This window comes from Xiphias gladius, chromosome 20 (assembly GCF_016859285.1).
Source record: "Xiphias gladius isolate SHS-SW01 ecotype Sanya breed wild chromosome 20, ASM1685928v1, whole genome shotgun sequence".
NCBI lineage: Eukaryota > Metazoa > Chordata > Actinopteri > Istiophoriformes > Xiphiidae > Xiphias > Xiphias gladius.
Window position 1 is genome coordinate 21,106,897 of NC_053419.1, and position 12,496 is coordinate 21,119,392.

At 41.5% G+C, this 12,496-nt stretch overlaps 1 protein-coding gene across 1 annotated transcript in view; it reads right to left on the reverse strand.

The window, feature by feature from the left end:
* LOC120806715 (tenascin-like) overlaps positions 1 to 10,399 on the reverse strand; it is a 39,684-nt gene extending 29,285 nt beyond the window's left edge. Inside the window, exons 1-2 of the mRNA XM_040158092.1 lie at positions 10,188 to 10,399; positions 37 to 601 (exon numbers count right to left, since the gene is read on the reverse strand). Coding sequence (XP_040014026.1) covers positions 37 to 517 — 481 coding nt within the window. The 5' untranslated portion in view covers positions 518 to 601; positions 10,188 to 10,399. The remainder of the gene's footprint in view (positions 1 to 36; positions 602 to 10,187) is intronic.
* Between the last annotated feature and the right edge of the window lie 2,097 nt (positions 10,400 to 12,496).

Genomic DNA, 12,496 nt, shown 5'->3' on the forward strand with positions numbered 1-12,496 from the left:
TTACTGTGGTGGCTGTAATACACAAATATGACCCACCTGTGACCTGTGCACTGCAGCAGGCCCCGTCACCGGTGCACTGATCTCTCAAAGCTGAAATTTCTCCCTCGAGCATCTCCAACCGGCTCATCAGGTCTTTCAGGCCGGGCAGGTCGTCAGTGCAGCCGCATGCCTGCCGAGGAATGTTGATGCGATGGGTGAAAACGATCTGGTTCTCCCCATCGATGGTGTGCTCGGTGATGTGATGGCGGTCCGCAGAGACCACTGCTTTGTTGGGATGGAGCTGCGTGTCCTCTGGCGCATCCAGGTTCACTGAGCACAGGGAACTGGCAGGAACATTGATGTTATAGACGTGGTTAAAAACCACAGGTTGGTCTGCACCGGGGAGGGAGACGTTATGTTGATTAGGGGATGCCAGAGTCTGTCGCCGGTGCCGTAGGATTTTCTTCACGAGCCCAGCATTGGATAAGCTGAGCACGGCGATCAGGAGGAGGCAGCCCAGAAGGCCTCTTGTACCCATGCTTGGTGTGGGATGTGGATTTAGTAAAATTAATATCAGTTTGAACCTTTGACTAAAAGCCAATCCTGGTTAATGGCGATGGTCCTGGAAAACACGAAAAACACGAAATCAGACAAATGCGATTTCAATTTAATGTTTGATTCTGAATATTCAACGTATAATTAAAACAATTACTATATAAGACAGCAGCTTGAAAACCATCTTATATCGGTACACAGAGCTCACCAGTAGACCCACGCTGTGATGACCAAAATCACAGCACACCAATAATGAGATGCAAAAAATTGACTCATTCTGTGAAGAATGGAGTATGTTGAAATGCTGAAAATCATCCATAATGTGTTCCATGATTATTTCCAAGTCTTTTAAACCAGTGGTTTCTAATCTGGGGGTTGCAAAATAAATCTGAGGGGTTGCAAAATAATTAACCCGATGGGAAGGCTTTTTCAGACTTTCCTGTAATCTTTAGTTTCTTGTGAATTCCTGTTATTCCTGTGAATAATTTAACTCTTTAGGCTTTTAAAAACTATTCAACATAACAGTGGGAAACAAATACTCTTTGGTTGAACTGCTCACTCCCCCTCACTGACACACGCGTGGCTGCATCTACTGCTTGTAGCGTGGTGGTCAAATAGCTCTGGGCACCCTCTCCCCCACACCTTTCCAACGTTGGATTAGAGGGTGTCTGTGTTTCTGAAACCAACAATCTAACATTCACACCCACTCCACGCTGTGTCGGGGTGAGAAAGGAGTCAGGGTTTTCGCACAGCCCTCTTTTCTCCCCCTTCCTGCACAACTATCTCTGTCACTTTTTGTGTGAAATGATTTCAAGACGATAAATGACTTCCAGGAGAGAATCTCTGGAAGCGGGCGCAGCTATCCCCATATTTTAACGGTAGCGAGCCTTCCTTCCAACGTGGTCAGAAGCAGCCAGCTTCCAAAAATTCTTCCTTTTGAGCTCAAACCTGTACTTGGAGATGATTCCAATGAGTAACTGAACAGAACTGAAGATACTAAAGTGTCAGATTGAATCCAGCTACAGTAAACAAACACATTACTGGTCTGCTTCTTGCCCTTGTTATTTTATATATTCGTAGAACTTGTAAAAAGGTCAAAAGAGCAAAAAAACAGAAACATGGTCTTGACACAGCCCCGGGTTCGTCCCTACATGGAAATTAATTAACATTAATTACTTGATGCCGGCACAGTGGTGCAGTGGTTCGCGCTGCACCCTAACCGCAAGAAGGTTCCGGGCTTGAACCTCGGTTTGGGGCCTTTCTGTGTGGAGTTTGCTTGTTCTCCCCGTGCCTGCGTGGGTTTCTTCCGGCTAGTCCGGCTCCCTCCCACAGTCCAAAGACACACAGGTTAGGTAAATTGCCCGTAGATGTGAATGTGAGCATGAATGCTTGTTTGTCTCTATATGTCAGGCCTGTGGTAGACTGGCAACTTGTCTAGGCTGTACCCTGCCTCTCGCCCAAATGCCAACCCCGCGACCCTCAAAAGGATTAGCCGTATAGCTGATGGATGGATTTATTACTTGCAGAGTTAACCACTGCGAGAGAGAGAGCAGATGTATTGCCGTTTAAGAAAGTACTGAATACCGCGGAATCCACAGTTGTGCTGGCACATCAGCCTCTTTCACAGTATTAGTATACATAGTTGAAAAGTATCAGCTGTTCTGCATGTTACAACATATTAATGGCCAAGACTCCCCACTATCTATACATTCAATGGGGTAAAATAATGTTAAAAAAAACCTGAAAAAAAGTCATAATTCATCCCACACAGACACACCAGTCATCATCCTCCTTCACAAAGCACCCAGATGACTTCATCAGCTGGACACGAAGAACACTATAATTTGTGGGAGACAGAAACTAGAACTAATGACAAGCTCCTTCCTCAGCGTGGGAAAGCCTCCTTGGATTACTTAGTGTTGAATTTCCAAAGGATCTGGGTAAACACAGGATAGTGAAAATCAACACTGACTAACTGACACACAGGGCTGGCTCCTTCCTCACTATTAGGAACATATTGCCTCAAAGATTTTCTTTTTATGATTTACCAAAAGCAACGATACTGTCACCACAACAGAATTACTTAAAAACAGAGAGCTACATGCTCACCACCTATTCCTTCAACACTCAGTCTGGCTGACTACAGTATCTTGAGTTGAACATCTCATCCTCAAACAGGCAGTAAATGTTGACCATGTTGTCTGCTGCTATGTTTGACAGGCGGCAAACTAAACCTTTATATTGGGCTCGTATCTCTGTCAGTCACGGAGGATTTGGTCCAGATATATATATTTTTTGGGATTGGTAGCTGCTGACAGTGTTTGCACATGCAAACCCATGAAAAATGACTTCCAAGAAGGGAATTGTTCATTCAGGTTTAGATATTAAAAGACATGTGGCGCACTTGGATTTATGTTCTTAAAGACTTCTGGAAACTATTTATTGAGACAAGGCTGATACTCAGCTGTCAGGTAACAAAAAGCATCTCAGTGTAACCATGACTGCACCCCCCCCCCCCCGACACTGGTTTATTTATGAGAAGGACATATTTCATCCTCCAGAGATACAAAATGAAAACAGATCACGGTCCCCCCACACAAGACAAAACTTTCTTTTAATTCCATGCTTATCTCATCCCCAGTAACAATTAAAAAAAAAAAAATGAATACAAAAAACACAAGGCAGCCAAAGTCTGAAACACAGGGGAAACTATGTACAACGACCTAGCAACGACGAGCAAAAACATGGAGGAGGGTTGTCACGAGACAAAAGGAAAAACACAAAACCTGCCTCACAATTCAGCATCCAATCTAGATTTAGATCAATTTACGCACCATTGGCTAAGAATGTTCCAAGTAAGAAAGAAAAGGGACCCAAAGACCTTCAAAAATGTACTGAGTTTGCTTCCATCTCCGTTTGGCACAGGCTGATACAATGCAAGCTTCACCACGATCATTTAACGATGGTCAGGCTGTTAAAGACATTTAACGACGTGAAATGTCTATGGCAGATGTCGTTATTCTTCTGCTACCTTTATTCATGTATTTTGAACATGCCACGCTCTTTCCGTGTTGCATTTCCTGTTTTATTTTGTGTTTCTTATCCTTTTCTTTCCTCTCGTTTCAGAGCCCCAGTGTGATTGTCTCCCCCGTCCCTACTGTGTTGCAGAGAGTTCTTTGGAACCCATTTTTGTGTATGACCCATGCATTTCAGTCGCTGCCTTGTGGTATCAGTGTGATAATGACACACCTATACACACACACAAATATGCACACATATAAACATATACATACACACACATATACACATATATACATATACACGCATACACACATACACATACAAATACACATGCATATACATGTACATACACATATACATAAGCACACATGGACATATACACACACACTCACATACACATATACACATACACATATATGTACGTATACACATATACATATACACCCATATACACATACACATATACACATATACGCATGTACATATTCAATTCAATTCAATTTTATTTATATAGCGTCAAATCATAACAGAGATGATCTCAGGGCACTTTTCATGTAAAGCAGTTGTAGACCATACTCTTTATAGTTATATGTTTATACATAAAAATATATAAATACACATGTATATATATGTGTGTGCGGGTGTACAGACAGTATGTATTTATATGTTTCGACAAATATAGATATTTATTTTCATAGTGGCCAAATAACTATGACTTTTTATTTCTCAGTGGTGGGCAATTTCTTCTACTTTTACTTGCTTCTTTTTTTTGTTTGTTTCTTTTCCTACAGTTGTTTAAAGTTTAAAATTTTTTACTGACGCATGCCACGCTACTTGTTATCCACCAATTCTACTTTCTACCTTTGACTCCAAACCACAGGATTAATGCCAAGTTCACGACATGTCAACATCATAAGTATCCAATTTGATGTTTAATAAAACAGACGTGCCTGAAAACCAAAAAAACATAGATATCTCATGTCAGCCATACACCGTCATCCGAATGTTAAACCCAGATTTAATGGATATAGTGTTATACTGTCAATCTGCAGTATTTCACAGTAACCATAAACCGTCTCGATGACATGAATGCAACTTAACATAGGAACCTTTCCCTCTAAACCATCCATCCCATAGGATGTTCCTCTAGAATCTCAATAGACTTCAGTGACAAATTAGAGTCACTTGTCCACTGTTCCATTATTACTGTTAGATTATTGATAGGTTGGTCCAGGATTAAGGTACAGGTTGTTGTGAGTAGGACTACGATGAATTTTCCAGTCAGGAATGCCAAAGCCAGTTTATACTCGGGGAAAACCACTTTAACAGATTGAGAAGCAGGAATCAACAGATCACGATGTGAAAAGTTGTGGGCTATCAGGCACCAGTCTTTCAAAACAGCACGTGTCCTACAAGCTGACAGGAAATCTGGAGGTTTTATGCAGATCAGAGATCATGGTAACTGGATGTTGTCCTTTGCTTTCTATTCTTTCTGTCTTTTTTTTTTTTACACTTGGATGGCGGGCAGCATTAGGTATTCCCTATATCAAATGGATGGGTATGAAATATAGTTTGCATTACTGTCACCACAGTGCCTTTAAACTGTTGGCGTTGAGAGAGGAATGAAGGAAGACCCCTCTCATCACTCCTCTTTTCTTTCCTTTATTGTCCTGACGTTTGACCTCACTTCTGACCTGACCCACTTCTTTCATCATGTGCCCCTTGCCAGCCTTTATGCAGCCCCTCACGTAGTCTGTTAAAGGGCACAGATATAAAACTGAGCATGAGTTTCACGAGTTCTCGCACATCTGGTGAGTGGCAGGATAAAGGGAAGTTATGGCTGGTGTTGTGAATCTGAAAACTAGGTCTCGTAATGTGTTTTGATCTCCCTCTACAAATCTTTACAAGACGAGAAGAGTGATAATTTGTGGTCTTGGAGGTAAAGAATGAATCCTTTAAAATCCTCAGCATGGCCCTCGATGCATGTGTTTGGGGTAAAGCTGCTCTTGGTGGCTGCAAAGGAGCTATTCCATATTTGCAATATAGCCCTAATGTTTTTTGTTTCCTGTTTTTTAAATCAGGGTTTCTGCAGGGTTCTTCTGAACTGAATCTACATCTAATTTAAAACTTTAAGATGTTTTAATTCCACAAAGAATGCAATTTAATAGCTTTTTCACAGTCATATCAGTCAAAGAATGACGGAAAATAACGGAGACTATAAGAACTACAGTTATTTATTAAGAATTTATTAAATTAAAACGACTAAGAACATTCATTTATTGACACTTGTGTAACATTTTTGTCTGTACTAACCATCTGTATAAAACAATAATTCCTATTTAGTGAATCAATTAACATTACATTCGGTTGTAATAACATTCAATAACAAATTCAATGATTTTTAACCTGCAGATATCCTGTTTATTCAAAGTTGATATGATGGCTGTAGCTACTCATCTACATTTAGGTATCTAAGTATTTGGACAGTGACACAATTTTCATAATTTTGCCTCTGTAAACCACCACAATGGATTTGATACAAAGCCATCAAGATGTGATTGAAGTTTAGACTTTCAGCTTCAATTCAAGTGGTTTCACAAAAATATCACATTAACTGTTTAGGAATTACAGCCATTATAATATATAGTCTCTCATTTACAGAGCCTCAAAAGTAAGTGGAAAAACCAATACCATTATGAATATAAGGATTATTTTTAATACTTGGATGAAAATCCTTTGCAGTCAATGACTGCCTGAAGTCTGGAACCCATGGACGTCACCAAATGCTGAGTTTCCTCCCTTGAAATGCTTTGCCAGGCCTCTACTGCAGCTGCCTTCAGTTGCTGCTTGTTTGTGGGTTGAGGTTAGGTAACTGACTGGGCCATTGAAGAAAATTGCATTTCTTTGCCTTAAGAAGCTCTTGGGTTGCTTTCATAGTATGTTTTGGGTCATTATCCATCTGTAGTATGAAGTACCGTCCTATTAGTTTTGCACCACTTGGCTAAATCTGACCAGATAGTACGGAACTTTACACTTCAGAATTCATCCTGCTACTTCCATCAGTGGTTCATCATCACTAAACACCAGTGATCTAGTTCCATTGGCAGCCACATAAGCTCATGCCATAAGACTGCCTCCACCATGTTTGACAGATGATGTGTTGGCTTTGGATCATGAGCCGTTCCTTCCTTCCTTCCTACTCTTCTCTTCCCATCACTCTGGTACAAGTGGTTTCATTTGTCCAAAGAATCCTGTTCCACAACTGGGCAGGCTTTTATAGATGTTTTCTGGCAAAGCCTAATCTGGCCTTTCTGTTCTTGACTGTTACCAATGGTTTGCACCTTGTGGTAAACCCTCTGTATTTACCTTCATGACAACATCTCTTCATTGTAGACTTTAACAACGATACATCTACCTCCTCAAGAGTGTTCTTGACCTGGCTGGATGTTGTGAAGGCTTCCCCTGAACAGCCACCAAATGCATATTCAACACTAGGCATCAACTCCAGACCATTTCTCTGCTTAATTTGGCATGAAATAACGAGGGAACAGGCCACACCTGTCCATGAAACTGATCGACCAATTACTTTTGAGCCTCTGAAAAGGAGGTACAATGTATAAAAATGGCTGTAATTCCTAAACGGTTAATGCGACAATTTTGTAAAACCACTTGAATTAAAGCTGAAAGTCTACACTACGATCAACACATGATGGCTTTGTTTCAGATCATTTGTGGTGATATACGGAGGCAAAATAAAGAAAATTGTGTCACTGTCCAAATACTTATGGACCCATCTGTATATTCACAGACATTGCACAGTTGAACTAGATCAGAACAGTAGCTCAAAATCGAATTATTCAGCTCAGACCTAGGGGTTGACCGAGGACACCTAATTTGACTATGGCGACATGGGAAGACAATTTGGAGAGAAAACTGAAATAAATATAACCTGTTCACTAAGCTATAATCCAGAATTGCTGTAACTTTAGTGCTCTTCCCCCATGCTGGCAGCAAGAAGGGAACTTTTCTGCGTGGAAAACAGAAACTGGGAATGTTGGCCCTGGACTGAGGACATCTGTTTTGTCAAAGAAAAAGAAAAAAAAAAAGAAAAAGGCACCAAGGTACTTCCTGTGTCCAGACAACGGCTCAGTTGGCTCTACCTTTAATAAAACTGAAAGTACAAGCGCATGCAATATTTGACGGTTGATTTGTCGTCTCCGATCATCTTTATCTTTGCAATCACCCAGATGAAGGAGTGCTTCTGTGAGTTAAACCATCCACATCCATGGGAACGACACAAGCACAGCATGTCTGGAAACACTTCTTATGGAAAGCATTTGTGGCCGACAGCAGCGTGTCGGGACTCTGGTCAGCGGTGAACATTAATCCAGTGCGTCTGCTTGTTTGTTCGTCTGTGATATTTTAGCATATTTATTTTCCAAGAATGGCAAAGTGCGAGGGCTGATTGTCATAGCATCTGGAACAGCTGGCGATCATCTCAAAAAAGTTAATTGGGGTAGTTACTGTAGCCGATACAACAACAATAGAAACTGCAGCACCTTATTTACAGTTTACAAATTTCTCCCCCGCTGCACATCAGATATCCCCAAGCGGTCGTTAAAGAATAATAATCCTGTGCTTTTGTGTCCCCAGATGAGCCTGAACAGGATGCAGACTTCAGTTTCGATTGCAATTATGGGGTCTCTCCCTAATTTAAGGTATGTAATAAGTCATATGTTTTTTCTTAGAGCTGAAACAATTACGTGATTAAACTATTTTGATACTCGGTTACACATTTTAGTCATTTTTCAAGATAAAATGTCAATTTTATGTCAATAGTTTGCCATATATGTTGGTAAACTGAACATCTTTGGGTTATGGACTGTTGGTTAGACAAAAAAAAAAAAAAAATTTGAATATGTCACTTCGGCAAACTATGACGGACATTTTTCACTATTTTCTCAGATGTCCTTGACACAACAATCTATTAATCTGCTGAGAAAATAATCAGCAGATTAACTGATGTTGAAAATAACAGCCTTCGTTTTTGGTTCTCCATTAGGGTGTGCAGGATATCGGAAGATATTCCCTCCACTGGCTAATGATCGAGAATATAAGAGCTGACTTTAATTCGCCAGCGATTCAACTACTGACAAACAGCCATCTGTGCTCAGTCCCCCTCATAACCGAAACACCTGAATCCAGACAGATTTACAATGCTAGAGGTCCCACATGCTGACACAAAACCTGCAGTTATATAATTACATAGATATATTTATTGAAGTATTCTGTACTGTTAAATTATGACTCAACTTTCTTAACTTCTGTCTTACGAGAAAACAGACATGGATTATTGGACAAATAACTCAGTACAATGCCCTCGCTAACGCTCAGTGTCACCACTTTCAGGCCAGACAACTACACCTCCGCCTCTGCACTGACCCTGGAATTTCGGGACACTGACAAAAAATCGGACACAGGTCAAAGTAAAACGCAGAGGCGTGTGATGCTGAATTACGATCAACCCCTGGCTCTTTGTGTAGAGGTCACACAGAGGGAAGCAGTGTAGGACGAGCCCCGGGGGATCTCTGGCAGCTAAACCAGCTGTCCCTCTCGCCGAGACACCTTTCATACCCTGCTGCGCAGACACATCCCAGGACACCCAGCACATAGCAGAGGGGCTGTAAAACATCCTGGCCTAGATAGCTGCGGACGGGACATGATGTGCATTTCAGATACGAGTTGAAGAATTGAGGGGAGTGGGACAAATCCGTACATCAGAGGAACCGAATGATTGTAATCTTCTTCAGATGAAATACTCATTTCTGCTGAATGTGGACTGGAAGCGATGACTCACACCCACCACACAAAGCAACAGAAGTTAAAACCACAGTGAGCCATGCTTTAATTTCAATTAAAATGAGCTAATGGACTGAGCGGATGAAGCATTTTTTTCTCCGTTTTTTCTCCTCCTCTCACTCGCAAATCTTGTACATCCACTTTTCCCTTCGTTTAATCTCCATGATGGAAAAATGAAACACAATGAACACTGAACTGCATTTCTCAAGGTAATGTGATGAATCATCTGGCTGCAAAACCTCCCCAAACGGAGGGATAGTAACCTCTTTTTTTTCCCTGCCCTCATAAACAAGCGCAAACAGATGGAGAGTTTTTCTATTCATTTTTTGGAGCAGTGATCTACAACCTGACAAAATTTGTGAGAATCTTTTCGGCATGAAGGGTGCTGGCTGCTGGCCCTTCTCCTAAGGTGATCAAAGCGGCGGATAAGTCTTCCACATGTTCACTTTCTCAGCAGTCAGCCGTCACCTCTGATCTCTGCACTGGCTGCTATGTGTGTCTGACTGAGGAAGAAATTGCAGTATACAGCAAGAATGTACTTCCAGTAAACCCTAATCAATCCCTTCTGGGGTTGTAGTAACCTGCAATAAGACAGAAATCTCCTGCTAAAGTAACAGCAAATGATGGATGTGAGGATCATTTCATTTCATTTTACCGGGAAATCAACTCAGAGCGCATAAACAAACAAATGAGAAAAGTCAAGAAAATGGACTTTTGTCACAGGACATCCAAGGAAATTTCTATCAGAGAAATACATAAATACATCTTCTTACCTGTACTAGTGCAATCTACTTTTTTTCACAAGCCCCTGAAGGTAAAGTGAGATGTTCCTCTGAGTCTTCACACATTCAGTGAAGCCAAGAACGTGATGCTGTGCTCTGTTGTGTCACTGCTCTGTCTGGCAGCCTCTCCAGCAAGGTGACAGCTCTGTCAGTCCTCCCTCAGCCAGCTCCTTATCCTCCCTCAGCATTCACAGCTCAGGCTGGGGAGGTGGTGTGGGGGGGTGGGGGTGGGGGTGGGGGGGTTCAGCTCCTTTACTGGCAGAGAGTGAGTCGAGAGCAGACAGAGAAAGAGCAAGAGAGTGGGAGCAAATGTCTTTTAAAGTGTGAGGAGTGTTAAGGTCTGACCCCCATTGCTCTAAACTCCAACCCTTAAATAGTCGTCGTTCTCCCTCCCTCCACAGCCGTCCTTCCCTCCCTCCACTGTAATGGATGCAGAGCTGGGCTGCAGCCTTTAAATGAGATGCCAGTGTGACTGGGAGTCATGACAGAGAGAACAGTGCTTGTGGTTGTGCAGGAAAATTAGAGGGGAAAGAGGGGAACGAGAGGAAAGTGAAGTCAGACTGTGGACAGCAGACAGAAGTTTCCCTTCAACCATATTAACTTTGCAATAATGATTTATGATTTGCTCCTGCACCATTAAGGCTGCAAAAAATAAATCTGAATCCTCCCTCAATTTACTCAAATGTTATGTCATATTTCAGGAAATCCTCCCTCAATCATCCACTACTCATCAGGATACTTCACTCTATTCCCTTGGCTCATAAAGATTCACAGTGGGAATCTTTCTCCTGCTCTGTCACAGTGATGGATCATATTACATTTTAATTCCAAGCACTCTTAATTGAACGAAATAAATCTGTGGCACAGTCTCTGACTGACTAGTTAGAGTAATTATCCAACTGGTGATAAATTAATAAAAGTGTAAAGTAACAGTGGATAAGAAACACAGAGGCCCATCCTCTAATTCCCAAAGGAAACGTTTCCTTGATCAGACAGTTATTTCTTGTGCACACATGGTAGGATTTTCATACATTAAACAGATGGGATGAGCAGGAAACTGACACATATTTAACTTTTGCATCCCGCTGACTTTGATAAAAGTAAAAGCAAGCTGCTGCGAGGCAAGACGTGAAATCAGTTGAACCTGGATGTAAGACTGCAAGACGACTTGAAGCTGGGCGGGGGGAAACATGCAACAAGCCAACATACGGACACCGTCTCAACACAGTCTAATCTTAATATGATTAGGCGAGGATAAGGCAGGCATCAGTTAAGACTGTTCAGGAGCGGCTAAGACGAAGTAGAAGTGCATGTTGTTGTGTTTTTTTTGGTTTGACGTGAATACAAAGTGTAAAAGACAACCTCAACTGAGTGGATTAATTCAAGCAACTGCTACCTGGTAACTCCCGTATTCGTACAGCTCTATATTAGGACAGTTCATCTAAATATCATTCATTCTGTGAGGTCCTGTCTGAGCAAGGATGCAACAATAACATCACAGGTCAGTACCACAAAGTGCAGCAAACAGCAGGCTGTTCTACATTTAAACTTGGCAATGTCATACAATGACTACAAGACTATTTTCCTTCAATACTGTGTAGAGAAAGACTCACGAATAGATGAGTCTCATCATCATGGAAACAAAACTAAAAACACAAAGGAGGCTGATGGGACTGTCTTTAGTTCCTCTGATGAGGACATGCGTGCTTGCACCGCATGTCTTCGCAATCCTTCCGATAGGTTCTGAGACATAATCACTCAAACCCACACAATGCTAACCTGCTGTTGGAGCTAGGAGAGAACTCCTTTAGGGATCACCGGCGTCATTAGGATTCATCCCCCGGGCAACATTCATGTCTGTACAGAATTTTAATGGTAATCCATCAAATAGCTGTTGAGATATTTCAGTTTGGACCAAAGTCGTGGACAGACTGGCCAACTGACAGACGTTGCCATTGTCATCCCTAAAGCCACGCTTCTGGCTGATAATAAAGGCCTGTCAAAGAGAGGAACAAGGTCAAAATGGGACAGTGAATTACAGATAATTAGTGCTTTGGTCAAGATACAAGCTGATTCGTGTCAGGGCCGCAACCGATGGCTTATGCCGACACGATTTCTTTGATTAATCAATTAATCATTTGGTCTATAAAATACCAGAAAACCGTAAACATTACATTTTACTGTTTCATTAAACCCAAGGTGACTTGTTCGAATTGCTTTTGTCTGACCAAGGTGCAAATATTCAGCCTACTAGATAAGACAAAGAAAAGCAGCAAATTGAGAAATGACGAACTATTAAT